Source organism: Neovison vison, chromosome 12 (assembly GCF_020171115.1).
Source record: "Neovison vison isolate M4711 chromosome 12, ASM_NN_V1, whole genome shotgun sequence".
Lineage (NCBI taxonomy): Eukaryota > Metazoa > Chordata > Mammalia > Carnivora > Mustelidae > Neogale > Neogale vison.
Window position 1 is genome coordinate 96,550,606 of NC_058102.1, and position 26,938 is coordinate 96,577,543.

Below are 26,938 nucleotides of genomic sequence, written 5' to 3' on the forward strand. Positions count from 1 at the left end.
GCACTTATGCTCAAGAAGAGATAGAACCTATTATTATCATCATTCATGTTATTGTAACTTGCATTTCCTTGGGTGTATAATATGTTTTGCATATAGTAGGTACTCAAAAAATGTTTGATGAACCTCTGCTTTGGATGGATAGTCAAGTTGGGCTTTCTCTATCCTGGAGGGACTCCTGGTAGAAAAATCTCGACTTTTCACTGTAGGCTGAAAATTCTGTTCTGTAGCAACAGCGTGAGCATTCTTGTTTGGCTTTGTCTTAGTGGTAGACTTGTTCACCTTCAAAACATTCAGTAGTTGGTACAATGTGCAGCAAGGAGATCCCCCTCCCTCCCAGCAGAAAATTACAGTAAAGTCTGCAAAAAACCATGAGGGGTTGTTAAATTACTCATGTTTATTTATAACAGACCTTCAGCCAGTACAGTACAAAACTTACAGTAGTATATCTCCGTTACACAAATATTTACTTACAATATATTACATATACAAAATGCTTTGCAATAAGTCTCAAAAGCTAGTTTAACTACCCTTGAGAAAGGAGAAAAACTCTTTAAAAAAAGGGGGAGGGAGAACCAAAGGAAGAGGAGGGCAAGGTGAAAGGGTAAGGTCCAAGGGAGACACCAAGCATAGGCTACAAATGAAACCCTGGGAGAGAGAGAGGAGAGGTGGTATTGCACTTGCTTCTGTGTTTTATTTTTTTTTCTTCATAACTTCTGATTAAAAATATATATAATATATATATATTATGTACACAAGGAAAGAAGCTGCTGAAAGTATTACAAAATCCCATCCGCAGCTTGGACACAGACACAAAAAAACAAAGGTCTGGAAAAGTGTCTATTTAGAAATTTTCTTGTGTGGTGTTGGTCTTGAATATCAATATAAAAGGAAAACACCTCTTTTCTCCATGTGGGTTTCAATGTTTTTTTTTTTTTCTTTTTCTTTACTTTTTTTTTTTATGCAAAAGGAGCTGGGAGAGAGCATGAGGATGTTTGAGGTTCCAGAGCTGGAAGGCTCTGGAAAGTAGGATTTTGTACCTAAGACCCTGGTTAAAGTGCAGTGATGGTCTGGAGAGAGACAGAGTGCCCTTCTCTCCCCTCCTTAGCACCTGGTCTTGCCCTTCCAGTCTCTGCTCTCATGGGCTCAGAGTATAGCCTCAGAGCATAGTCCTTCATGTTCCAGGAGGTTACAGGTGCCAGAGCTGACTGGGGGAGGGGATGGGGCACCCTAAGGCTCTGGTACCCCAGAAGGGACTAGTTCTTATGAGGTGTCACCAGATACACAGCAGACGCAGAAGAGGTGGTAAGGGGTAAGTCTAACAGGAAGGGGCTCAATAACCAGAACAGTTGAGGAGAACCCTAGATATTAATCTCAGCTCTGCTGCCATCCTGAAAGAAGGATCCAGTTCCCTGGGGTACTGGAGAAGCCTCTCCCCTTCTCTAAAGACTACTCTCCTTCCAGGTAGCCCCCACCCCCATCCTCTGCCCTTGGCAGCATCTGTTTATTGCTACATTGTCAAGAAGGAAACAACCCACAATGCCCCTCCTTGACAATCTGGTTCTCTTAGGGAAACTACATAATGGGGGAGAAAAGGAAGGGAGAAAAGTTTTTCTAGGGTCTCCCTTCCCATAGAGGGTAAGGTAGACTCTTCTTAGAGCCCTTAGGAGCCCCCATCCCAGGGTCTTTTCCTTAGCCAACCCTTCACCATCCCCCTAAATTATCCCTGATAGGGAGTGAGAAAAGTAGGAGGCAAAAGAGCCAATAAGGAAAGGACATATGGAAAGAAAGATGGAAGGGAAGAGAAAAGGAGAGAGAGAGAAGGACCAAGTGTTACAACTTGTGAGGTGCTGTGTTTGGTTTTTACTTTCTTTTTTTTTTTTTTTCTTTAAATATAGAAAAACAGCCTTTGGTTTGAATCTCAAGGAAGCAGAGAATGGGATAGCTGTGGCCTTGGGCAGGAAACGCTTGTAGAGAACTCCACTCACAGTGGAGCCGTATCTCCTCCTGCCCCCTTCTCACTAACTAGGTTACCCAAAAAGCCAGGGGTCTCTGCTGTAGCCAGGAGGAGCAAGGCCCCTCCTGCCCTACATCTGGGAACTGAGTGTAGAAGGGGGCAGTAGAGGATGACCCCCGGTTCAGTTGCGCCCATCCCATTCTTGCCAGGACAAGAATGGAATGAGGTGAGGGGCAAATGCCCTTCCTCGTCCTGGGATAATTTTTGGTTATATACTGACAATTAGAAGAGAGAAAAGAGACACCCTTTTCTCCCTGCCACTGATCCTAAGAACAGGGCCAAGAAGCCTGGGAATGAGGGTGAATCCTAGAGCGGGGAGAAGAAGAAGGCAGCATGACTGAGGGGTTGAGATACCCCCTTGTCATCAGGCAGCAACCCACTAGTTTCTCATAGGAGAGGGACGGCAGGAGCCCCTGAGAGCCTAGGAAGGTCACTAGAGTGAAGAAGATCAGAGGTGGAAGAGAAAGAGAAGAATTTTAACCCACCCCCTTCCCATGCCCTGGTTCCCAGTTAGGCACCTGTGGCTCCCAACATGTCAGAGATAGGATTGCAGACCTAGCCTTGGCCCCTGAGAATATAAAATTGGGGCACTCCAAGAAGAGAAAACCACCACTGAGTAGACTGGCAGATTGAAGAGAGTAGCAGTGTTGGGGGTTGTTTGAGGAGAGAAGAGACAGATCACATCCCAGAGGGAGATTCCCAGATGTGGGCTTTGAGGAACTCATATTACTAGGGGAACGTCAAGAGGACCCTTAGCCCCACAGTGCCTAGGGAGAATTTCTTCAGCCCCTCCCACTTCCCAATGAGGAAATTCTTCATTTGTTCAAGCATAGTGCAAGCTGCCTAACATGAGAGGGCACAAGAGGTATGGAGTACCAGGTGGGAGGGTCCCAGAGAGGAGATATAATGCCACAGAGCTCAGGTAGGGCCAGAGGGAGCTATCAGCATCAAAAGGAAAGAATCAGATAATGCAAAAGGTGAGGACTTAACACGAGAAGCTCAGAACTCTTAGGACTAAGAGGAGCTTCCTACCCCGAGGGCTGTTAGAGAAAGCTGCATCAAAGAAAGAAAAATTAGGCCTAAAGTGGGAGTGGTCTGTGGGCTGTGGCGGATGACTGATCAAAGTTAAGAGAAAAAGCCAAAAGAAAAATCCACAAATTATATCAATAAATAACTCTGACTATACTGGGATGAGAGAAGAGGAAGAGGAGAAACATAAGCAAAAAGGCCTGTTTCATCACAATGCTTAAGTCAGTCAGGGTAGAGGAGAATAGGCAAGGAGGAGTCAGGGTCAAGTGTGAAGTCTGGTAGCCAGTGGAGGAGGCTACCGAGCCAAGCTCCTTGGGATGAATGGGGAAAGAGCTAGACTCCTGTAGGGAGGCAGTGGAGTGGCAGACTGAAGGGAAGGCGGTAGGTAGGTGGCTAGCCGACCTTGTGCTCCCCCCGGACAATGTGGGAAGAGAATTCGTACCGGTCCTGGCTGTGGTAGCCGCAGATGTTACACTCGAAAGGGTCTCTGAAGCCATGGCAGCCCATGTGGATAGTGAACATGACATGGTCCAGAAAGAGGATTCGGCAGTGCTCGCACTTGAAGGCCTTCACGGGCTCACCGCTCTCACCCACCACTCGGAGCACTTCCTTGGAGGGGCCCGGGGTGCCCCGCAGTAACCCTTCCTGCGGCTTGGGGTCCTCTTTGGCGTAGGCAGGACTGGGCCGGCCCACCACAATGGTGGGAGGTGGCTGGGGTGGGGGACCCTGAGGGAGGGATACCACCCCCCCAACCCGATCTTCGTGGTTGCTCTCTGTATCTGTGGAGTCTTGGCAGCCATTGCTGGGGGATGCCCCAGGGTCGGTCAGGGGGCCTCGGGCCCGGTAGAGGAGGGGGCCTCCATCAGCCAGGTCCTCGGGTCCCTCACCTGCTTCTCGGGACCCTGGAAGCTCCAGCCGACCAGGGAGGGGCTGCATCTGGGTATAGACAGAGCTGATGACGGGTGTGAGCTCCGAGATGCAGTTGGTAGGTGGAAGGCGGAGGGGACGCAGATGCTCTGCCCCCACAAAGGCCAGGGAACCTCCAAAGCCGGGCTCTAGGCCGTGATGTGCCACCAACTCCACATCCTTCTCGTAGCCACCCGAGTTCACATCGTAGGGGATGTCTGAGAGGCTGAAGCGCATCTGCTTTTCTCCTGTGGAGGAGAGGATCTCAGCAGAGCTGGGTTTGGAGAATTCCTGAGTTTTCCCAGGATGACTTCTTTGTTTGCTTACCCTGGGGATGGCTGTAACATTATTTACCAGCCCTCATTCACTTCCCTCAAGGTCAGGACCTCTGTGGGGCCACTCCCCAACTCCAGCTATAATTGTAGGGAAGGACTCAGTTCCCAGCCCCTGCTGATCTTTAACACTTCCTTCATTGCCCTTTATAAAGCTAGAGATCGAACCTCAAGGCCAGGTGGGTGGACCCCATACTCATACCTCCTCCCTCTGACTCTCAGGGCCCTAGTCTCAGATCCCACAGGTGGAAATCCTTGCTGTTCTCAAAACCTAGGAGAACCTGAGCTCCCTGACCGCCCTCCTCTTACAACCACCACAAGACCCCTCCATACCCTCTCGAGGTACCTTCTTCCTTTTCTTGCCCCTTCTGTTCTGAGGATGGATTCTGAGCACCAGAGCCTACCAGACCACTTTTTCCCTTCCATCAAATCTCCAGGCCCAGCTGGTTTGTTGGCTACCAGAGCTCAGGTTTAGAGGAGCTGTGGCTTAAAGCTGAGGTCTCCTCTCCAGTTGGACTCTTACCTACAAACTTCTGGGGGGTAGAGCGCTTGCGTTTGGTGAGGCTGTTGGCCAGCCGATCAATGAAAGTTGGCCGCTCTGAGGATGAATGCAGCATGGAGTCTGGCACCATCTCCAGGTCACGGATCTCATCACCTAGAGGGAAGGAGGTGGGGACAAGTAGTAGCAGCTGAAGTGGAGCAGCAGTGGCTCAGCAGCCTTTGCCTGGAGAGAATCAGCCAGTTGGTAGCCAAGGAAGGGCATCCCGATACCTGGAAAACTGGGTTCCACTCACTTCCCCTTATCTAGAGCTCATCCTAGCAACGTTTCAGGTAATTGGGAGGACAATTACAGATGCATCATCCGACCCTTGGTTTTATACTCCCTTGTGTTCTCTCTCTCCCCTTAGACTGAGGACATAAATCAGAACGTCCCTGACCCCTGGACCTTCCTGCAGCACCTACCACAGGGCTCTGTACCAACTGGAGTGCTCCAGGACCGAGGAGGGAACAGTCCTTTCTCCAAAGACCTCATCCCTTTGTCAGGGGTGGACAGGTTGGAGCGGGGTGGGGAGGGGCGCTGGAGTCATCCTTGCCCTGCATGCCCTCTGGCTCTGCCCTTCATTCACCCCTCCCCTCCCCCCAGGCCTGCTGACAGCCCCACCTGGTTGGCCCACCAGAGCTTGGGCTTCAGTGCTGAGACTCTGCAGGTAGTTGTGGCACCGCTCTTTGTGCTCCTCCAGGGTACTCTGCTGTTTGTAGCTCCGGCCACAGTAGTTACACTTGTAGGGCTTGCCCACTGTGGGAGAGGAGACTGTGGAGGAGATGGGAGAGACGCCACATTGGTCACGCCTCCCGATGCCCCGGGGTCTACAAGGCCCTCTGGGAGTGAATGGACCCCAGCATGAGGAGGAAGGGGTGTGGCTCGAGGGAATTCTGCTAGTCTTTCCTCCCCTACCTTCAGCGGCAAACATGGAAAAGGGGGCCAGTGTGCAGCCCTGAAGAGAGAGGGGACCCAGGGCCTAAAGCTTGGGACTGCGGGGGCGTGGCAGGGGTAGGGCTCATGGCGGCCAAACTGCTGCTCACAGGAAGGAGGAGTCAGGGACTTGGTAGAGGATCATCCCTGGTAGACATGCTGGCCCCACCCTAGGGTCTCACATTCTGGGGCCCAGACTGCGGTTTAACCTTTCCATGTGGCAGGCGGGTGCAAGTCCTGTTTATCAGACAAGGGGATTTTTTGCTTATGACCTATCTGCTTTGGTTTGGGGGAAATTGGTGGGCTGGGGTGACAGAAATGAGAGCCCTTAGATCTGGCAATGTGGGGAGGGGCAGTTTTCACTGACCTTTACTCCACCCCTAGCCTCGTTCTACTGCTTCTTTTTCTTTCTGTCTCTCTACACTGAGCTACCAAGAGAGCCCCAGAAAAACCATCACTGACAGAGAAATTCTGAGAAGAGAAGAAGAATAAGAGAGAGGGAAATAAAGGAGATGAGTAAAAGGAAGAGAATATCAACTTTGGGGGTGCCTGAGTGGCTCAGTGGGTTAAAGCCTCTGCCTTCGGCTCAGGTCATGATCCCAGGGTCCTGGGATCGAGCCCCACATCAGGCTCTCTGCTCAGCGGGGAGCCTGCTTCCTCCTCTCTCTGCCTACTTGTGATCTCTGTCTGTCAAATAAATAGATAAAATCTTTAAAAAAAAAAAAAAAGAATATCAACTTTGAGGGTCTTGTAAATTTTTTAAAAATAAAGAACAAGTTAGGGGCGCCTGGGTGGCTTAGTCAGTTACATGCTGCCTTCAGCTTGGGTCATGATCCAGAGGTCCTGGGATGGAGAACCCTGGCAGGCTCCCTGCTTTGCAGGGGGTCTGCTTCTCCCTCTCCCTCTGCCTGCCGCTTGCCTGCTTATGCTCATGCTCTTTCTCTCTCTCTCAATCTCTGTCAAATAAATGAAATCTATAGAAAAAAAAGAAAGAACAAGTTATAAAGATTTAGTTTCTGGGGTACCTGGCTGGCTCAGTCAGAAGAGCAAGAGACTTTTTCTTTTTTTAAGATTTTATTTATTTAGGGGCGCCTGGGTGGCACAGTTGGTTAAGCGTCTGCCTTCGGCTCTGGTCATGCATGATCTCAGGGTCCTGGGATGAGCCCCACGGCTGGCTCCTTGCTCAGTGGGGAGTCTGGTTCTCCCTCTCCCTCTGCTCCTCCCACAGAGCAGGGAGCCCTACAGGAGGCTGGATCCCAGGAACCGGGCATCATGACTTGAGCCAAAGGCAGATGCTTAACCGACTGAGTCACCCAGGCATCCTGAGTATGAGACTCTTGATCTCTCTCGATCTCAGGGTCTCAGAACTACACTCTGGGTGTAGGGAGTACTTTAAAAAGAAAAAAATATTTTTTTCGTTTCTCCCAAAGAAAAGAAGTTGGGAAAACTGAGATGGATATTTCCTTTAAAAACCACTTTTTTTTTTAAAGATTTATTTATTTGAGAGAGAGAGTGAGTGGGGGAGAGGAAGAGGGGAAGCAGACTCCTCACTGAACATGAAGCCCAATGTGGGGCTCGATCTCACCCCCCTGAGATCATGACTTGAGCCAAAATCAAGAGTAGGATGCTCAACCAACTGAGACATGCAGGTGCCCCTAAAGACAACTTTTGAGAGGTAATATTTGTGAGAGGAGAGAGAAAAGTGAGAGAACAAGGCATTGTGTATCTTGTTTTACATATCTTGGGGCGTCTGGGTGGCTTAATTGGTTAGGCATCTGCCTTTGGCTCGGGTCATGATCCCAGGGTCCTGGGATTGAGCCCCACATCATGCTCCTTGCTCAGCAGGGAGCATGCTTTTCCCTCCACCTGCTTCTCCCCCTGCCTATGTTATCGCTCTCTGACAAATAAATAAAAAAAATCTTATTTTACGTATATTGCTACTATTGAGCAGGGAGGCAGGAGGTGTCTTCAGGAGGCTGGTAATTACCTCCACCCTATATGTACACACCTAAACCAGGCATTGATTCAATCTATCCATGCCATTTTGACCTTACTCTGTAAAACCTAGTCTTTGGGGGATGAGGTGAATGCCATGGTCCCTGTCCACCTAAGACTTTTGGGGAAACGGTTTAACATCTGGGAGAGGGACCCTTTTTTCTTACAGTGTGGGTTACATAGAAAGCATCTCATAGAGATGGAACCTAGTGGGATACCTGTATCTAATTCTGTTCCTAATAATCTCCTACAGAACAACATCCAAAATCTACCCTGGGGGACTTGTTTTTGTTTCAGCAATTCTTGGGATCAAGCCATCCTTGTTCCAAACCAGCAGGGGAGGCCACCCCTTTTCTAAGGAAAAGGAGTATGATTCTGTAGCACAGAAACTTAATGGGGTCCAGGAATGCTGCAGAATAGCTCTGTGACTAGCAATTTTTTTTTCTTTCTCCCCTAGAGCTTTAGTTTTGTCAGCAAAGTGAGGATAATACCATGTACCTTGGAACTGTTATGAGGATCACACAAAGAGACAAGTGAAAAGCTTTATAGATCAAAAAGCCTGCTCCAAGGTGAGAGAACCTAGAATAAGGTAGGTGGCTGGGGAAAGCCTGCTGAGGTGATTACTCTGTCCCTTGAAATCCTGGCCCAAGAGAGTTTAGGAAAAGAGAAAAATAGCAAGGAAAGTTGCCAAGGACAGATCCTACTAATTTTTTCCCCTCTGCCCTTCCTCCTGTCTTTTCCCAGTCTTGAGCTCTTCCTTCCCACCAGCTTGACTCCTGGTCTCTTTGCAAGGCCAAGCTTAAAACTTAGTAAGATACTTCAAAAATACTGTCTGTGCAGCTGATTCAGATAGATGTCAACTCCAAGAGTCTTGGCTGGGGCCATGAAAACTGGATAGTCCTGTCCCCTGGCACGGATCCAAACACTAACCTCTAGACACTCTGGCGATTTGCTCTTGCCTCTGGGAAGGGGACAACATCTTGGGATGGGTAAGAGAGGCTTTTCCTAGGCCTCCTTTCTTTCTCTGGAGTTTGGAAGCCCATGGATATTTTTAGGAACCAGTAGGAAGTAAAGGAGAAGACAGACAGTGGTGATCCAAGACCTCTGGTATCATGGAGGGAGGTGATGATGGATGACGGGCGTGGGACCTCAAGCACATGGAAATGTGAGGAAGGGTTTTTCTGGTGCTCAGAAGTATGGGGGTGGGGTGGGGGTACAGATGGTTCTGGCAGTAGCATGAACTTTAAAAAACAAAGGGCGGGTGACTGTTAAGAGCCTAGAACATCACCCATGCTCCTTTTGCTCCAAGTCACAGAGTGTAGCAGATGTAAAATACCTCATCAAAGAGTCCCCCAAATTCCCCATGGGGCCCAGACGAGGGGTTAGAGAGGCAGGGCCCTATCTGCTCTGTGGGTGCTCTGGCCTCCTCAGTGACAGACACGTAGCTCCCTGAACACAAGAGAAGTCACTGAGCTCTATTTCCCTGGGGTACTGAGGTCCCACTCCTCCTTTCCCACCAAACAGGTCACTGACCCGAGTGTGTACGGAGGTGGCCGGTGAGCGCGTCACGCCGGCGGCAAGCATAGTTACAGAAGGGACATTTGAAAGGCTTCTCCCCCGAGTGCAGCTTGATGTGGCGCAGCAGGTTCCCCTTCTGGGTGAAGGAGGCACCACACTGGTTGCAGTGGAACGGCCTTTCACCTGCAAGAGAAGCAACAGATCGCTGAGGACTGGGGGAGAGGAGTTTTGAAGGTTGAACCTCTTCTTGCGCCCTCTGCCCCACCCTGCCTGAGGGCAGGTGCTCAGGAGGATTTCTGAGGGGCAGAGCTGAGGCACACACACAAGATTCCTGCGTTCTAAAGCTCCCTCAGGAACAGTCTTACCCTGGGAAGGTGTGGAGCAGAGACTGATAGTAGGGCAAAGGGCACCAGGCCTGCAACTCTGGGCCAAAAGCCCATGAACCCAAAACTGAGTCCTACAAGACCCACTGTGCCCCGGGAGCCTTCAAAGCCTCAGAAAGCTGAGACAAGGCTTTTGTTTTCCTTTTTTTGTTTTTATTTATTTGTGTGTTTAAAACTCGACACTGGAGGGCCCAGATAATACCCTGGAGTCCTGTCCCTGTTGGACTCTAGGACCCTTCTGGACGCTACGCCATCATCTCCCTCACCTCCTGAGAGAAATATCAGCTTTTCTTTATAACAAACAACAGCTGATGAAAGCGCCAGAGAAGTATGAGTGTTGAGGGAATCCAAATGGCATCGCTCCTTTTTTCCATCAGCCAGAAGGTGTGCTGGGAGAGACCCTTCCCTTTCTGAGGCTGCCCCACTACAGACATGGTGTCCTACGCCTCTGCCTGTCCAGCCCGCGCAGGAGCTCCTCCGGACCCCCAGGCTTACTCACCCGTGTGGCTGCGCTTATGCACCATGAGCACATTGGGTCCAATACAGACCATGCCGCAGACGTCGCATTTGAGCTTGCCGTTGGGCAGCCGGATGCCCCCAGGGGAGTGAGGCTCTGGCCCACTTCCATCACAGTAGCCCAGGGGCTCTGACAACGAGTCTTCCACGATCACACTGTCATCCTTTTCTAGGAGCCGCTCATCTGGCCCCAGCAGTCTGCTTGACTCCTCATCGCTGTACATCTCCACCTTGATGGAGTTGGCTGGAGGGTGGGATGGTGTTTAGGACAGAAACAGGCAAAGGGGGGAACCTGCCCGCAAACCAGAATGGTCCTCCTGATGTCCAGTAGGCCCTCTCCCAGCCCTGAGACACACAGGCTTTAGAAGAGGCCAACACCCGAAGTCTCCCGGGTGGTGATATGGTGGTCCTGCTGGGACCTGCAATAACCTTTTCCTCCCGTCCCACCGCCCAGGCAAATAGGCTCCAAGAGAAAAAAGTTGGGTACATGGGAGGTCATCTGTTCCACTGGGGAGAGGAGGAGGCTAAGGGGAGTCTTTTTCTCCATTCTCTTGTCATTAAGAAAGATGTCGGGCTTGGCCCTTGGCAGGAAGCCAGCAAGTAACAGTGGCGGGAAAAAGGTCTTAGGAAGACCAAAGAGATGGCAGGCTAAAGAGAGAGCAAAACTGGAAGACAGAGATGGCTCACATCATCTTCCCTCTCCATAAGATAGAATCCCTCCATTACAATCTGGAGAGGGGGATGAAGGAGGGAGGAGCCACTGAAGAGAAAGCCTTGGCTCTAGCTCTGACCTACATTCCTGGCTATTCCAACCATTCAGAGAATGTCACAGATCTAGGGCCAGCAAGAAGAGGCAGTCATGGGGACCTATCCAGGCAGGAGAATGAGGCCCAGGAGCAGGAAGGGGTGGGTGATAAGGAGATCCCTCTCATCTCTGTTTCCTATCTGGCTCTACCCTGTGACCAGTCCTATGTACTTGCTTCTCCAACTCTAAGATTTCTCTTTGGAGCCTTTGCCTTCATCCCAGCCAGGCCTCTTTTAATTCTACCCTAGTGTGGCAGCCACCGTTCACTCTCCTTTCAGAAGTCAGGAAGACCCTAGATGCTGAGGTCCGTACTTCTTGTAGATGTGTAGAGGCTTGAAGCAGAAAACCAGAGGGAGGCAGCAATGGGGAAACGGCTGCCCATGGAGGGTGAGCTGAGGGCCAAACACAGACAGGCGGAGTGGGGGGCACCTAGTGCCAGGGCAGGGGCAGGGCAGGAGGTCGCACTTACCACTGAGTGAGCGGCTGGGAGAAGAGTGCTGGCTGTTGGGGGTGCTCACCGAGGGCCCCACTGGGGCCCCGAGGAACTCCTTCTCCAGAGATGAGTCCCCGCTACCTTGGAGGAGAGAACAAGAGGACAGGTGAAGCTGTGGCTGGAGCCTTTGACCGTCTGTCGCCTCACCTCTTCAAAATTGTATGATGTTTCACAAACATTGATCTTGTAGCCACGTACAAGGCAGCGTTGTAAGCTCGGCACTGTACCTTGTGCCCTCGTCAGCCCCGGTGCCCAGTGCAGACTTCTGCGAGCTCAATGGCTGCGTCTTGCCCACCCTACCTTTATCTAGGCCTGAGGGGAAGAACATCACTGCCTGACGTCCACAGGAAGCAGGGCTGGGGCTGGGCGGGCCAGGGTGGAGAGGAAAATGGGGGCCTCAGGAGAGAGGCGGTTCAGGACAGACGTTCTTCCCTACTGTTCCTTTCCGGAGCCCCCAACACCAGGTTCGGGATCTGCAGGAAGGGCAGCTGGAATGGTCCCTGAATCTAATGATAATAATAGTAATCATAATGATAGCCGCTAACATTTATTGAGTGCCTACTCTGTGCCAGGCATGGTTCTATTCACTTTATACAAATTCTCTCATTTCACCTTCACAACAACCCTGTACAGCAGGTGCCAATACGAACTTAATGTTGCAGATGAGAAAACTGAGGCACCAAGGAGGCTGTGCTACTTGTCTAAGGTCACAGAGCTGGTAGAGGTGGAACCTGGACAGATCAGAAACTGTAAGCACCCATGTCCTGAGCCCATCTCCACAGCCAGTGGGGAGTCACTTGTCTTTCAGCAGAGGAGCACTGGGCCCGATTGACCTGAAATCAGTGTGAATTTGACTACTCTAGAATGGCTCCTATCAGATATGATTCCAGTCACATATTTATGGCTTGCTGTTTCCTTGACAGTAAAACAATGAGTTTATTCTCACGATGTTCATTGTTAACGTGTTGACAAACCGCTTTATAAAAATGAGTTTTAAGAGTTTCGTCTGTATCTTTAAAAAATTAGTTAACATACGTGGAGATATGAATCATGTCTTTAAAAAAAAAATCCCTCCTCCCCACAATCTTCTGAACAAATTTATAGGTGAAATAAAACACATATAGGTAAACACACACATAGACACAGACACATATCACAGATGTAGATATACATATAAAGAGAACATACCTACAGGGGCAAACACACCCATAGCCGCCTACATTATCTGCTAACGTGAACATGCATGGATGTGTACACACAGCCTAAATATGGAAGAGAGAAAGAGAGAGAGACACGAGCCCTAAAAGTCATCCCTAAAGTCCACCTATTAGTACTTTTCCCAATTTCCCAGCTATGCACATACTTACTTTCACAAAATAAAGATTCCATTATAAAATGGTTGGAGTCTTGGGCCTGAGGCAAGAAATCCGGAACACACCCTCCTGAGGGATCCCTCTCCAGCTTTGGTCAGTGGGAAGAAAACAACCACTCAGGACTTTGGGACCATTTCCCATTCATATCCTCTTCTAAAAGTCCCACTTCCCCCATTCTTTCCCATCAGAGCCTGAGGAAATTTGTTCACTCGCTATAGAAAATGTCTTATAGCTTGAAACCGAGTTGTCCCAGCTGGGGGCCTATAGATGAACCATGGTTATCTAGAAAAGTTGCCCCAGTCAGAACCACACACCTATCATGAAGTAAGCATCTCAGAGTTGAGGGTTGAGATGTGTAGACTCAGACCTAGTTTTAAAATACGTCCTTCAATTAAGTGGTAGGGTTTTCTGTAGTTAAAGGGGCTAAAAAGGGGTAACTTTTTGTTCCTTTTCAGACGTTAGTGCTGACTTGCCCTAAATCACTTGATGTTAGTAATAGGGGAAGAACTGGGCTCTGGGCCCTGGTGCTGAGTCCCTCCCCCTAAAACAATGAATGAACTTGCTAGAAATCCATCTCTAGTCCCAGCCTACTAGGCTGAGACCGCCTCTTGGAGCCGGAGGCTTGATACATGAGGAAAATATGCTTAAAGGGATATTTCGGAGCATTAAGAGGAAAACATCCTTTGTGCCTTTCGTTATTAAGGCCTGGGAACAGGAGGAAGAGCAGGTGCCTTGAGAGCCACACTAGTAGTTCAAGAGGCTCTTTGATGCCATTGCCCTCCCTGGGGAAAATAGGCTCAAGTCTGCTTTTATGGGGCTAATACATAAAAATGAATCTGTTTCAGGGGCCAGAAAGTCTTTATGGGGACCCAGGGATTTTGAGTTCGAGCCGGAGGGTAAAGGGGCCTAGAGACAGATTTAGGAAGTTCAGCAGTTCCTCTGTCAGTCCCAGAAACCCCAGGGAGGGAACTTCAAATGCCTGGGACTCCCAAGAAATCCCAGACTGTCAAAGCCAAGAATTAAGGCCACTCTCGGGTCTCAGAGAAATTTTCTTGGTCAAAGTCATCATAGATTGGCTGAACCCACAAAGGGTAAAGCCAAATCATGAGGTTGACATCAGAGGAACAAGGAGGTGGGTCCAGGGCAGAAAAGCAGGAGGGAGAGAGAGGAAACAGGGCAATGTCCCACAAGCTAAATGTGTTTCATATGCTAAAGGAGACTAGCCCTCCACTCCTGCTGCCCTTCCTCAATCCCTTCAAAGAGTGGCTGCCTCCAGGGAACAGCCATGAGGTCCGAGAACCTCCACACTTCTCTGCTCTCATCCTAACTGCTTTCTCTTTCTTGACCATGGGCTCCGGGGTGGCAGGATGCTAACCTGCTAGCAGGGAACAGTGGGTCCAGGAGCGAAGAAAGACGCCCATCCCCAGTTCTATTGTGGGGAAGAGGCTGAGGCCCCTCAGATCTCTCTTCCAGGGTGAGGCGTCCGCTGCCAAGGCTCCTCTTTACCTTGATTCTATTACCCATTCCCACCCAGGCCTGTCTCGGCATTTCACCCTGGGCAGCTCTACATCTGTCCCCAAGGCCTAATCAAGATGTCACCACAAGCTCCCACTGTCCAAGTCGCAGTCTTTGCTTAGCAACACCAAACACCCTTCCCATCCTCCGCAAGTATAGGGAGGAACGCCCCCTCCCCCGCCACACACACACACACACACACACACACACACACAGCCCCCATCCTCTCCCTCTCCTCAGGCTTGGGAGTTGTTACTGAATTGGCTCCCTAGCCCCGGCAACCGCCCCCCTTCCCCCTCCACTAGCCACCTTCTGCCTGAACTTACATTATCCTTCCCTTGCCGGTGAGACCCTGGGGTGCGAACGCGGCCGCCGCCTTGGAAACGGCGAGGGAGTGCGGGTGGTGTGTGCATGTCTGCGTCTCGGTGGCAGGCAGGGGTGAGCCCAGCCACTCACCTTCCAGGAAGCGTGGATTCCTGGAAGTGAGGGGAACCGCCGTCATTTCGCAGGCAGCGGCACGGTGAGCAGGGGCCCACGGCTGCAGCCAGCAAGAAGAGCTCAGCCCAGGGTGTGTGTGTGTGTGTGCGTGAGAGAGAGAGAGAGAGAGAGAGAGAGTGTGTGTGTGAGAGGGAGAGGGAGAGAGAGAGGGAGAGAGGGAGAGAGGGAGAGAGGGAGAGAGGGAGAGGGAGAGAGGGAGAGCGCAAGCGAGCGCACGCTTGGATGTGTTTGGGGAGGGGGCTGGAGAAAATGTATATGTGTGTCTGGTTGGGGGGATGCTAGGCTACAGCATCCCTTTCCCAAGCCAGTAAGGGGTGGGGGTGGGGGGTGTGCACAGGGAGGGGGAGCCAGATGCCGTTGCCCTCGTGCCCAGCAGACAAAGAGGAACTGCACAACAAATGCCTGAGAGAGGCAAGAGTGTGTGTGTGTGTGAGAGAGAGAGATGGATGGGCCCTCGAGGTGGGAGGGAGAAAGGGGGGCCCCCAGGGAAGGCCCAATCCTCTGCCAGCTGGGGAAGCCAAGGCCCCAGAGGTCATGGGGCCCAGGACATGGGGCAGCCTCAAGGCTCTCAAATCGGCAGAAAGCCCCTCCCCCACGAAACTCAGGCACTCAGATTCCCTCCTTTCCCTCCTCCTCCAGGAGGGAGGTCGCTTTCCAGATCTGGGGACTGACAGCCCCCTCCTTCCCAGCGTCGAGAAGACCCAGCAGTCTGGTCTCAGGCTAGTGTTGCTCTGTGGCCCTGAGGCTTTTCAGATCCCGCGCAAAATCCTGGTATAGTCTCCCCACCTCCGCCGCTTGCCTCCCTTCCAGTGCCCCTGGGGCCCAGCAGCGACAGCCCTGGATGAATCCGCCTTCTATCAAGACAAGGCCTCTGCTCCTTCCCTTCCAGAGGAGCTGCTCACTGCCGTGCTGACCTACTTTGGAGACTAGGTTTTCTGATTCCAAGAACTTGGGGGTGGGAGGGGCCGTGAAACTTTGGGCTGCCTACCCGTGGGTCCCTTTCTAAGGTTCCCTTAAACATTTCAGTGTCCCAGAAAACTTGGGACAAGCACTACTCTTTCAATTAATTGCACGAGCAAGGTTTGAGCAACTCAGTTTCCCCTGAAAGAGAGGGAATGGAGGTGGGGAGAGAATCTGTGTGGTAAGTTAATGGACTCTCAAGACCCCAGGAGGGAGGGACCCGCCCCTTTAGAAAGAGAAAAGGGGAGAGAGGAAGGATTTTCTGAACTGGGTTCTGTGAGGTGGGAAAGTCTCTTTGAAGAACAGGAGAGATACCCCCTTCATCATGTGGCCAGGTGAGGAGACAGAAGCGCTGTGATGATCTTAAGGGGCCGGAGTGTATTTTAGGAGGGGTGCACACAACAGGCTTTCCCACTGCTTGCATACTGGCCCAGGGGAGATGGGTCAGATGCCCCTCACGTGGACCGTCTCAGCCATGCCCAGCCCTGCAGGGGCTACTCTTCAGAACTAATGTTAGCCCTCCCTTGGCTTTCCCTTTTCCCATTCTCTAGGGTAGTTGCTGGCATCTAGAATTCTCAAAACACAGGTGAGGGGTTTCTGGCCTCCCCCTTCATTCCAAAAACCATCCTGTGTGGAGGCTTCCCTTACCTCGGAAATGTCAACCTGCTGAAAGCAGGGACAATTTGGTTTCATAGCACGTGAAGCAAACACCCTAAGAGGTTTTCCTCTAATCCACATTCTCCAGAGACAGAGCTCCTCGGGATATTTCCCCAGCCACGTTCCCAGTTTCTCATTTACCTAAGTTAGGACAGGGACTGGTATTTATTCGTCTACCCGTTCCCCAGCAATAAAACAAGGTCTGGGGGCGGGCTGTTGCTCAGTAGTGAATTTCTGAGTAGGCTTAACTGAGCGGGACAGAGAAGGACTAGCTGATTCCTAAGAAGGGCCATGAATTTTGTTCCAATAGATCTTTTTCAGTTACATTAGTCTACTTGATCCCTGTCACTCAGACCAGCATGTGGCAGATATCAAATGCCTTTACCCATTCCATCTCCTTCCCTCCTTAAATGAGAAAGGGGTCAGAGTCAGTGTCTTACCTTACATTACCCAGGTGTTCCCAATGACTCTGCTATGTGTGTCTGACCCATCTTGCTATCATCCTTTGAACGTGCCCATAATTCCATTGGTCCCACTTCAGGGTAAAAAAAAAAAAAATAAGCTATAGGTCATTTCTACGGCGGTGCTTGGATCTCTGACGGGCATCCTCATCGTGTCAAAACCCAATTCTGGCTTCCCTTACCTTTTATGATCATTTCTTGCCCTGATGTTCTAATGCTCCAAAAAATACTCCTCCGTCTTAGAGACAAGCTCTGTTTTCGGCCCTTCTCTGCACTGTCAGAGAGAGAGCCCAATAAAGGTCCTCATTTCTTTTCACCTTGTTAAACTCTGAGAAGACCCCAATTACTTTCCTATCTCTAAAAGCCGTTCATACGAGCAGTGATCTCTTCGGCCTCAGTAAGAATATCTGGCAGGTATGTAAAGCCACAGCATGTTAGGACCATGGGAAAGGACTGGGAGAAATAAGAGTTGGGCTCTATATCATTCTTTCAAAAGCTCTATGTTGTTGGCCCACTGGCTGAATTCAGCCCATAGACAAGGTTGGCTTGCTCCTTGGGACATTTTTTAAAATATTGAGTCCTTAGTCTAAAATGGAGACACTTCACATAAAATCTGGATTCCTGACTTCTCTTGAAAAATTGCAAGTTTTGGCCACACTGGATACACATTCTGGCACAACTGTGACTGGTGCACACTGAGGAGCTTTTGCTTCTTGAAGTAGGATATGTGTTCTCTCTACATGACAGTCCCTCACATTCCCTCTCCTCCTTCGCTCATTTACATATCCACCTGGCCCTTACAAGCCTTGGAGGTTTGAAACCCTGCCCCACTCTCCACCGGGCTGAGACAGAATATCGTGTTGGGCTGGTGACCGCAGAGTATAGGAGAAGGACCTACATCTTCCTTCTATCTCTTTGCTTTAAATCATTCCTCTCAGATTATGTCTCACAGTCCCCACTTGTATTTCCCTCCTGTTCCGTTCCCCTTCCCTTATCCCCCAAGAAGTCTGGGAAGAGAATCTCTATTTAGGGAATATAAAATGACCAAAATAGACTCATGCTACCAAGCACTACCAAGCGTGACTGGCAGCTCTGTGACCGGGGCACCTGAGGTCCTGTGCTAGGCTGGGTTGGACTCCGCTCTGCTCCACAGGTGAGTGGCTGCTCCCAGCCCTTTATAAACACAGTGCACAAGAGGGCATACCAGACATATAGGAGCGGCCATTGCAGTCTTCTATGTCCATCTTAGAGTCTGCTGAAAGAGAAAATAGCTGTGATTAGAAGCCAGATCTGGGAAGGGAAGAGGTTTCTCTCTAATATTCTGGAATTAGCAAGTTTGCTCCAACCCTAGCCTAAAGAACAAAAACCTCCTACTTGGTCCTGATGATAAAGACAGTGTATGCCGACTTACAAACTCCAACCTACAACTTCTGCAGGCTTCACCAGCCTCTGGAGTGGAAACACTGTCTTACTCCAGAGTGGTCCCAGTTGTGTTGTTTGGAGAGTAGACCCTCCTCCTGTAGGTGGAGCTGACACTGTGGGAAAGGAGACAGGTTATAGCCCAGCCTTCTGGAGGCAAAGAAACCAGAGCCACAGAAGCGCTATTCCTTAAAAATAGGGTAGTAACAAGGGGAAGAAGCTGGATTCTGTCTCAAGGGATTCTTTTTGGGGGTGTGGAGGGGAGGGAGGGGGACAGGAAAGTAGAAGATGGAGAACAGCCCACCTCAGGTTCAGCGAGGAGTCCTCCACTGAAGGTCTAATAAACAAATTAAAACTTTAAGTGGCTTTTCCCCCACCTTCTTGTCAATTACTTCGCTATGTTTATTTTTTTTAAAAGGGGGAAGACTGAATTTAAAATGCAGGTTAGTCTATTTAAGAGAAGGGAGCAGTAATTGGCAGTAGAGTATTAAACAAATCAAGAACTGAGAACAATTAAAAGTGATAATTTGTTCCAATGAATTATCTCCTTAGGAGCCGGTGGGAGGAGGAAAAAAAAATCTCTTTAGTGGAAATTTACATACCTCCAAAATTGATTTCACCAGTCATCTAATAAAAAATAAATAGTTCAGGGACAGATTTGGGGGCATAAGAGTGGGGCAACGGAACAGCCTGAGCTGACTTCAGGATTCCTGGTCTCTTCAAAGATCTCTCTGAGGCAGATGGATGAAAATCTTTTGCTTGTAATACTATACCGTTAGAGGCAAGGGTGGAGGATTCTGGGGGATGCACAGGGGAAAAGTATCTATTACCCTCTCACCCCTCTCCCTCACGTCATTTGGGTGCTGAGAGACATCATACTTTTCTGAAAAGACTCAAGAGAAAACCCGAAATATGGGGTTTCCTTCGCTTCACAAAGCAGCTGTGTCTTAGATCTCATTAGAGAATCCTTGTCTCACCCTGGGAAGCCCGGGTGTGGAAGAAAAAATTATCTAAGTTTATTTTCAGTTCTTTTCTTCACATCCTCCCTGGGATGGACTGAGCTTTGGGATCAGACTGCTAGAGCAAGCCACAATAATGAGTAGTTCCTTGAAGGTTCCCTTAGGGGTAATGATTAGAAGACCCCAAGTCCATAGTGATTAGCAAACCCATACCCTCTGGAACTAGCCATAGAACTTGTGGTAGGCAGAGATTCAAAGAATGAGGAAGGGCGGTCTGGTACTCATGGGGCCCCTTTCATTTCCGAATCATTAGCTCCATAATTGCCCTTTGGGATTTTTTGAAATTGCAAAGCTAAGATGCCACATGTGACTTCCCTTCCTTCCTCCCCATGCTCCATGCAGGAGAAGCAAGAATGAGCAAGATTTCCTCCATTTTCTCTTGGAGAAACTGAGGCTCTGAGAGGTTAAGTGACTTGTCTCTGGGCTCATGGCGGGACTGGAAGAACAACACAGGTCTCCCACTGCTCTGAGCTGTGCTCTTCCCATTAAACCATCTTGCTTCCTTTCAAAAGTCATGGATCGGGGCGCCTGGGTGGCTCAGCAGGTTAAGCCGCTACCTTTGGCTCAGGTCATGAACTCAGAGTCCTGGGATCGAGCCCCGCATCGGGCTCTCTGCTCAGCAGGGAGCCTGCTTCCTCCTCTCTCTCTGCCTGCCTCTCTGCCTGCTTGTGTTCTCTCTCAATAAATCTCTCTCAAATAAATAAATAAAATCTTAAAAAAAAAAAAAAAGTCATGGATCTTCTTGCTTTTCCCTGCTTCTAACATCAATTAAGGCATCTCTTCCTTTGGTGTCACCCCCGTGGGAGTGGGGTCTGTTACTTAAAAAGAAGAACAAGGTGAGCAGGCTCTAAGGGGAGAAATATGCTAATGTAATATAATGTGTGGTGTGTGTGTGTGTGTGTGTGTGAGAGAGAGAGATTGAGAGAACACAAACGAACCAGGGGCTAGATAAGCACTAGGTAGGCAGAACAGTTGAAGAAGAGCATTCAGCAAGTACTGGCTCAGGAAGTGCATCTCATTCTTGGACACATGCCCAAATGGTCGCAAAACAATTTCCAGAAGGGTCTGAAGGAGTTGTTTTCTGAGTTGGACTTTGTTCCTAGCAGTAAACTGAGCTCTTCTGCTTCTTAATTGCTCTTAACAGGTGCTCCATGACACATCTTGGGCAAAATCAGTGTTTGGCTGCCTCTAGCAGGTCCTCATGCCAAGTTGGTAACCCTGGAAGTGAGAGCGGACGGAGATTCTGCTGTTCCCAATCCTGGTATTCTGAGAGCCAGGAGCAAATCGGTAGACGTACTTCACTGTTTGTTCAAGTCTCCAGGCAGCACGTCCCTCCCAACCTTCCCACTCCCGCCCATCAAAGCACCTCCTCCCCTGCCTGGCCAGGCAGGCAGATCTTAGTGTCTCCTTAGAGGAACTGGGTCAAATTAGGCACTGCCAATTGGAGACATACCGTAGGGGGAGGAGGTATAAAAAGAGAGAAGTTAGTTACACAAGACAGGTTTGGCTCAAAGATCTTGGAAAGAAATTGGCTTTATAGCAACCTAGGCGTCATTTAGTGATGGAGGTAGGCACATATGTACTGTAAATTCAGTTCAGCAAGCTGAATACAAAGCAACTAGAAATAGCTAGTTTCCCAATTCAAAAGGAAGTGTCTCTGTGAGGAGGGAGGAAAGGTTGGTCATTGTAACCTCTGGAGACAAAGATTTTCTTCCCTGTTCTTTTGAATCCACTTGGCACTGTAACAAGAGTCCTCAAAAAAAAAAAAAAAAAAAAAAAAAAGAGTCCTCTAGGCCCTGACTTTCTCCCATCAGCACAATATTGCGTCTGAACAGGAAAGGGCAGGAATGGACGTTCCTTCTAGACAGATGATTTCCCACCACACTTCCTGACAAGCAACATGTCACGAACAATCCAAGGTCTGACTTCTAAGGGCAGGTCACACATTGGCTACCCCCTCCCCCAACCTCCTATCTCCACAAAAATATCCCTACCACTTTCATTATTAGGTGACAAAAATGTCAGAAAGTCAAGTTCTCTCTATGTAGTGGCTCTGAACGCCTGAAATAAGATGGACATCACAAGTATTTAAGGCTCTTCAAATCCTCTAAAGAATCCTGTTTGATCCACTGACACTCCACAATTGGAATTTAAAATACACTCCATGTGGTCTAGTGTGTAGAAAGGTAGCAAGGAAGATATTGTTGGAAAAGAGAGTGGAAGTGGAGAGAGCGGCAAGGATCTGTGCCATCCTTTTGGCTATTGTTCCCGAACTACAGCAGGGAGAAGCAGACATCTTTTCTCTAGTCTCCCTTAGGACCTGGGACCTGAAGTGTAGTGCCGTGATTATTAACAAGACAGAACTTTTCCACCTGCCTGGGAGTCAGCAGTTCAGGTACTACAAGTAAACCAAACCCACAGCATCATCCTCTCTTGTCTCTACCTTTGTGAACTGAATGAAATCAACATGAAAACGTACTGTAGTCTCTTGGCAGCCAGGGTTGTGTTTCAGAGCTCTGCATAATTGGGGAGGGGAAAGAGGTAAATGATTGAGGGAGGAAGTAGAATGAGGCACTGTCAGCAGCCTGACTGACAACCTGCCCCTTTCCAGGAAACAGACCTTGACATCCAGCAGTCTACAGCTCTGAAATGATCTTTGGGGTCAACCTAGTGCCCTCTGAAGGAAACCCACCAACCTTTTCTCAGCTCATGTGTCTGTCTTTACAGCAAAAAGATCTGACTCATTTTTTCACCAGGCTATAGATGGTGACCTTCTATGTACAATATAATACTGATGAAGACAGCTCGACTTCATTATCCAAGTGCTTGGGGAGCAGGGCTAAGGGGATGAATTCTCAGGTCATCCTAGGAATGGCCAGTCTCTAAAACAAGAAGGGGTAGGAGCTGGAAACACAACACCTGGACAGTGAGAAAATATCATCTCATTGTCTCCTTTTAGATCTCAGATGGATGCATCTTTTCTCTTGTCCTTTGTGCTTCCCTGTCCTCCCCATGTAGACTGTGGGAGAGAGAGAAGGCTAAGGTTTATGGGTGGGAGGAGAAACAATTCTACCCCTCCCATGTCTCTTCTTAGGACTTAAGGAACTAAGGAAAGGGCCAAACTAAACAGTTTAAATCGCTAGGTATGATGCACATGAGATAATACTCTGGGTTTTTCAGATATACCCTTGAGTATTTGAGCTCTGTGTTTATAGAAAGGCCCCACAAAGTCACTGCTATTCAGCTGTATGTTTGGGCAGGGGTGAGGGAAGTAGGGCAGCAGAGTTCAATTTGAATTTAATAATAATTATTTTTGAAGCCAAAGATGCCCCCAAACAAAGTTAACTCTATCTATCAAGTGAGGTTTGAAATTACATGGAATTCTCAATGAACTATTCTGACTGGGGTAGGGTAGACAGAAACCATTTCCTTTGGTGGCAGTCCTGACTGGAAGTCTCTAAGGCATGCTGTTTGAAAGGGTTCACTGTTGTTTGGATCAGAAAGATGTTTTTGGGCTCCTCCACTAACAGAGAATCTTGTAACAATCCAATTTAGTAAGCCTCTCTTCATGTGGAGGGCCGGGGCAGGAATGTTGTAGGACCTGGGGAATCTTGGAGCTAGAATGGAGCTGAGAGATGATCTCCAATCTCTTGTTTGTTTGTTTTTTTAAAGATTTTATTTTTACTTATTTGACACAGAGAGAGAGAGAGAGATCACAAGTAGGCAGAGAGGCAGGTGGGGTGGGGGGAAGCAGGCTCCCTGTTGAGCAAAGAGCCCAATGCAGGTCGATCCCAGGACCCAGAGACTATGACCTGAGCTGAAGGCAGAGGCTTAACCCTCTGAGCCACCCAGGCACCCCATCCAATCTCTTGGTTTTTAACAGAAGAAGAAATTAAGCTGAGTCACCCATCTGGTTAGTGACAGAATTAAGACAAATTGAACCCAGGTTACCAGGCTGGTAACCAGTCTTTTTCCATTATAGTACAAAGTTAAATCTTGCCACAGTGGGAAGGTTTGGGGTCACCATGCTTACCTTCTTTTTTGGGTGTTGAACAGTTGGGGGGTCTGCATCTTAGTGACTTAAACCCTTGAACTAGAAACACAGGTTTATGGATGGGAAGAGAAATCATCCTCTCTTCTCCCATGTTAGAGAATCTGAGCCTGAGGAAATTGCCAACCTAGATGCTCATTAGGTCTCTTTAAGGTAGAAATAGGACTCCTTGACCTAAGGATTACACCAGCATATGTATTCCAGCAGAGTCTGTAAGGTTGATGCTATTCCCATTGGTGGGGTGGGAAGGGACAAGCCATTCATATCAGCACTGTCCTTTCTTAGATGCTTTCGTCAGATAAACCTTGAAACTGTCTCCCTGTTCCCAATACAGAATCCACAATTCTTTTGAGAAGAGGAGGCAAATCAAACAGCTTAGAATTCAATCTTCTTCTGGCAGGGTCAAGAGACCAACAAAAAGAGGGAGTCCCTCTGCTTATAGCATTGTCTATACCCACAGGGCTCCACAATCTTATTTGTTCCACTAGAGTAAAAGGAGCGTAGAAATACTGGCCCAACAATAACTTACTTAATTTTTTCCTTGGTTATTTTGTGTGTATGTTGAGGGAAGAAAGATGGCCAGTTTGGGAGAAAATAATTCCTTTGTGGATGTTAATAGGAGGTAAAAGGTGGGATAATGTTCCTCCCATGCTGGGAAGTACAAGTTGCAGATTTAAACTAAGAGAAAATAAAGAAGAAATGTTCAGTTGCATTTTCACTGGAAAAAAGTCAGGACTTCTTTCTGAGCCAAGTCCCAAAATGTGCTCTACCCTTAACCTACTAAGAGAAAGGGGATTTCCCAGGAGCTACAATTGAACTAACTAACTGCACTTGGTGGGCAAGAAAGACATTATATTTTGTGCTTGAGACATCAGCATCTGTTGACTAGGGCAAGACATAATTCTCAACGGGCCAAACTGAGGGCAGCTCCCACCACCCTGCGACCCACCCCCAGAAACTCTGGTGAGACCAATCCTGTTTCCCAATGCAACATTATTTTCTTCTTTCAAGACTTTATTTTTATCTCATGAGCCACTCTTCTGACTATTCTCATGACCCAGGGAGTTGTCCAGATTCTCCGGCTTTAGGTGGTTGTAGGGAAGGCTGAAGTCCCCCGACACGACAAAGCAAGATTCACTGATCTACTGACAGACCCATGAGGAGATGTGGGATTCCCAGTTAGGCATTCTCACATACTCCTACCAAATAAGAAGCTACATTTTTAAAGATTGTTTGATTTGTCCTTGTCCTGATTTTATCCTCAGAATCTGAGTTATCTTTTTTTTTTTTTTAAAGATTTTATTTATTTATTTGACAGAGAGAAATCACAAGTAGATGGAGAGGCAGGCAGAGAGAGAGAGAGAGAGAGAGAGGAAAGCAGGCTCCCCACTGAGCAGAGAGCCCGATGCGGGACTCGATCCCAGGACCCTGAGATCATGACCCAAGCCGAAGGCAGCGGCTTAACCCACTGAGCCACCCAGGCGCCCCCAGAATCTGAGTTATCTTAAGTGGAAATATTGTAGGCAGTCAGACACCTGTTTTTTAATGCTTCCTAAGAATATAAACATGTACCTTCACACAGGTCAAGTGCATAAGTAGCAGTAAGGGGGTAACAACAGGCCTCAACAGTCTTCTGCTTGGCCATGATGATGGAAGGCCTAGAGCTGACATGTGAGCAAGCCAGGAACTTTTGCAGCTCACGACTGACTGATGCTTTGAGGGCTCAGGACGGGTAGACTAGGACACAGGTGGAGCTATGAAACATGTCGGTGGGGGATCTGTAAGAGCCACAATAGTAGACAGTTTTGTTTATGGGAGGAGGGACTGAAGCGAAAGAAGGTGTGCAAAACTTGACACATTTCGGTTGATAATGCATCAGATCTTCCTGGAAGTAGAGTTAGTAAATTCTTGCCTTGGAGAGAGAAATGGGGTACCTTATTTCCTAAACATCTCATATCTAAAGGTCTGTGTTCCATTAAACTTCCAACTGTCTCCAGACAGGACCAATTACAAATTTAAAAAAAAATTTTTTTTAAAGCATAGACATCAAACAGAAATTTCCAAAGTTGAGTATCTACAACTCTAGCAGACAAGGGCTAAGAAAATAATTGGGGATGGGGCTGTATGAGAAGGTACATGGAGGCCTCTTTTAGCTTATAACCACTTCCCAAGTCTGTGTCTCCCTAGAGTTGTCAGTCCCAGGGCTTCCTCTGTTACAGTTCTTTCTTAGGACTCATATGCAGTGAATCTCTCCCTTCCCAGGAAGGAACCTGCTTCTTCCATAGACTTTTCACCCTACATGGTACCCTCGACAGCACTTTCCACTTCCACTCTTAAGTTTCCTCTCTACCGCCTTTCCATTGCCTCCCAGATCTCCTCAACTAGGCCTATGTCCTTCTCTCTAACCTTCTCGACAAAACCCCAAGTCCCTCGCATTTTTGCCCAGGTACCCCTCTGCTTCTCCTTTCTCCACTCTTTATCTGTTCTACCCCAGCCATACCCCACCGAGGAGCCTCGCGCACCCAGCCCCTGGCTGTCCTCCGTCCTCTGCTTTGGCCCATCTCCCGCCTTTTTTAGGACCCTTTGACTCTCCAGTTACCTTCCCGTAAACCCTTAAGCCTCACGCCAACCTCTCCCAGAACCCGGGCCAGCTTCCTCCCCTAGAGCCACAGCCCAGGCAGCTATACCCTCTTCCCGCCAGCCCCCCGCCCCCCTTTCCCCTCACTTCACGCCCAAGACCCTCAGGCCCCGCCCCCGGCGACAGAGACCCCGCCCCCAGCGCGTCGCCCAAGCCCCGCCCCTTACTCACCTGAGGCAGCTCCGCGCGCGCGCAGGCTAGGGGGGTGTGGGAGAGGGGACGGTATTGGGGAAGAGGGGGGCGGGGCCGCAGGGGTCCCCCACTCTGGCCCGGGAGACCCAGTGCGGGGGGAGTGGGGTCACTAAGGCGGCGGCAACCGGGCCGGACCCGGGACCCGGGCGCTCAGCGGCGGCGGCGGCTCCATCTCCATCAGCGGCTTCACCTGAGAAGGGACCGGCCCCCCCCATCAACCCCCCCCATCACAGCCGTCCCCCCTCCCCCGAACAACTTCCGGTCCCACTACTAGGCGACAGGCAGCGTGGCCGAACACCGAGCGTCCCTAAGCCGGGGAGACTGCTGGGGAAAAGGGAGAAGAGCTAGGGGAGAGTAGCCGAGCACCGAAAGATTCAAGTCGGAGAGGCGCGGTCATGCCCCTTCATCTGCATCTGATTTGCCAACTGGGCGCACATTGGACACCCCCCTCGTGCCCAGGCATATCTGCCCCTAGTGCCAAATTTTGCCCTAGCCCCTACTAAGAGAATACTGTTTTTAACCTCAGCATTCTTTGCCTTTCCTTCCAAGTGTAGGAATGGGGAGGGGCGGGGAGGAGCTTAATAATGTCAATTTTTAAAAACTCTCTTGGAGGTATTCTGAGGTCAAGTCACCTAAACAACGCTACAGATGCCGGCTGACCACAGAGAAGGAAGTCGCACTTCTTGACGT

The 26,938-nt window shown here is 49.3% G+C and overlaps 1 protein-coding gene across 6 annotated transcripts; it reads right to left on the minus strand.

Annotated features, from left to right (window-relative positions):
* Positions 1-374: 374 nt before the first annotated feature.
* IKZF4 (IKAROS family zinc finger 4) lies at positions 375-26,410 on the minus strand. Of its 6 annotated transcripts, XM_044227195.1 has the most exons (9): positions 26,228-26,410; positions 18,341-18,464; positions 18,134-18,181; positions 11,442-11,546; positions 10,151-10,411; positions 9,284-9,451; positions 5,444-5,593; positions 4,805-4,936; positions 375-4,197 (listed from the first exon to the last, which is right to left on the minus strand). In XM_044227195.1, the coding sequence occupies exons 3-9, from the start codon at positions 18,171-18,173 to the stop codon at positions 3,437-3,439; spliced, it is 1,617 nt and encodes a 538-aa protein (XP_044083130.1). In that variant the 5' UTR covers positions 18,174-18,181; positions 18,341-18,464; positions 26,228-26,410; the 3' UTR covers positions 375-3,436. The 6 variants fall into 6 exon arrangements, with proteins under 6 accessions (XP_044083130.1, XP_044083131.1, XP_044083132.1 ...); XM_044227196.1 differs by lacking the exon at positions 18,341-18,464; XM_044227197.1 differs by lacking the exon at positions 18,341-18,464 and having other exon boundaries at positions 18,134-18,184.
* Positions 26,411-26,938: the final 528 nt, after the last annotated feature.

Excerpts from the sequence above, each read along its gene's own strand:
- IKZF4 (XM_044227200.1), bottom strand. The coding sequence starts at position 14,766 with ATGCACACACCACCCGCACTCCCTCGCCGTTTCCAAGGCGGCGGCCGC. Across the intron at positions 11,547-12,832 it reads GGAATCTTTATTTTGTGAAA|GTAGCGGGGACTCATCTCTG; the intron begins GTAAGTATGTGC and ends CTCTCCTCCAAG. Across the intron at positions 4,937-5,443 it reads AGCTCTGGTGGGCCAACCAG|GTGATGAGATCCGTGACCTG; the intron begins GTGGGGCTGTCA and ends CCTTCCCTCTAG.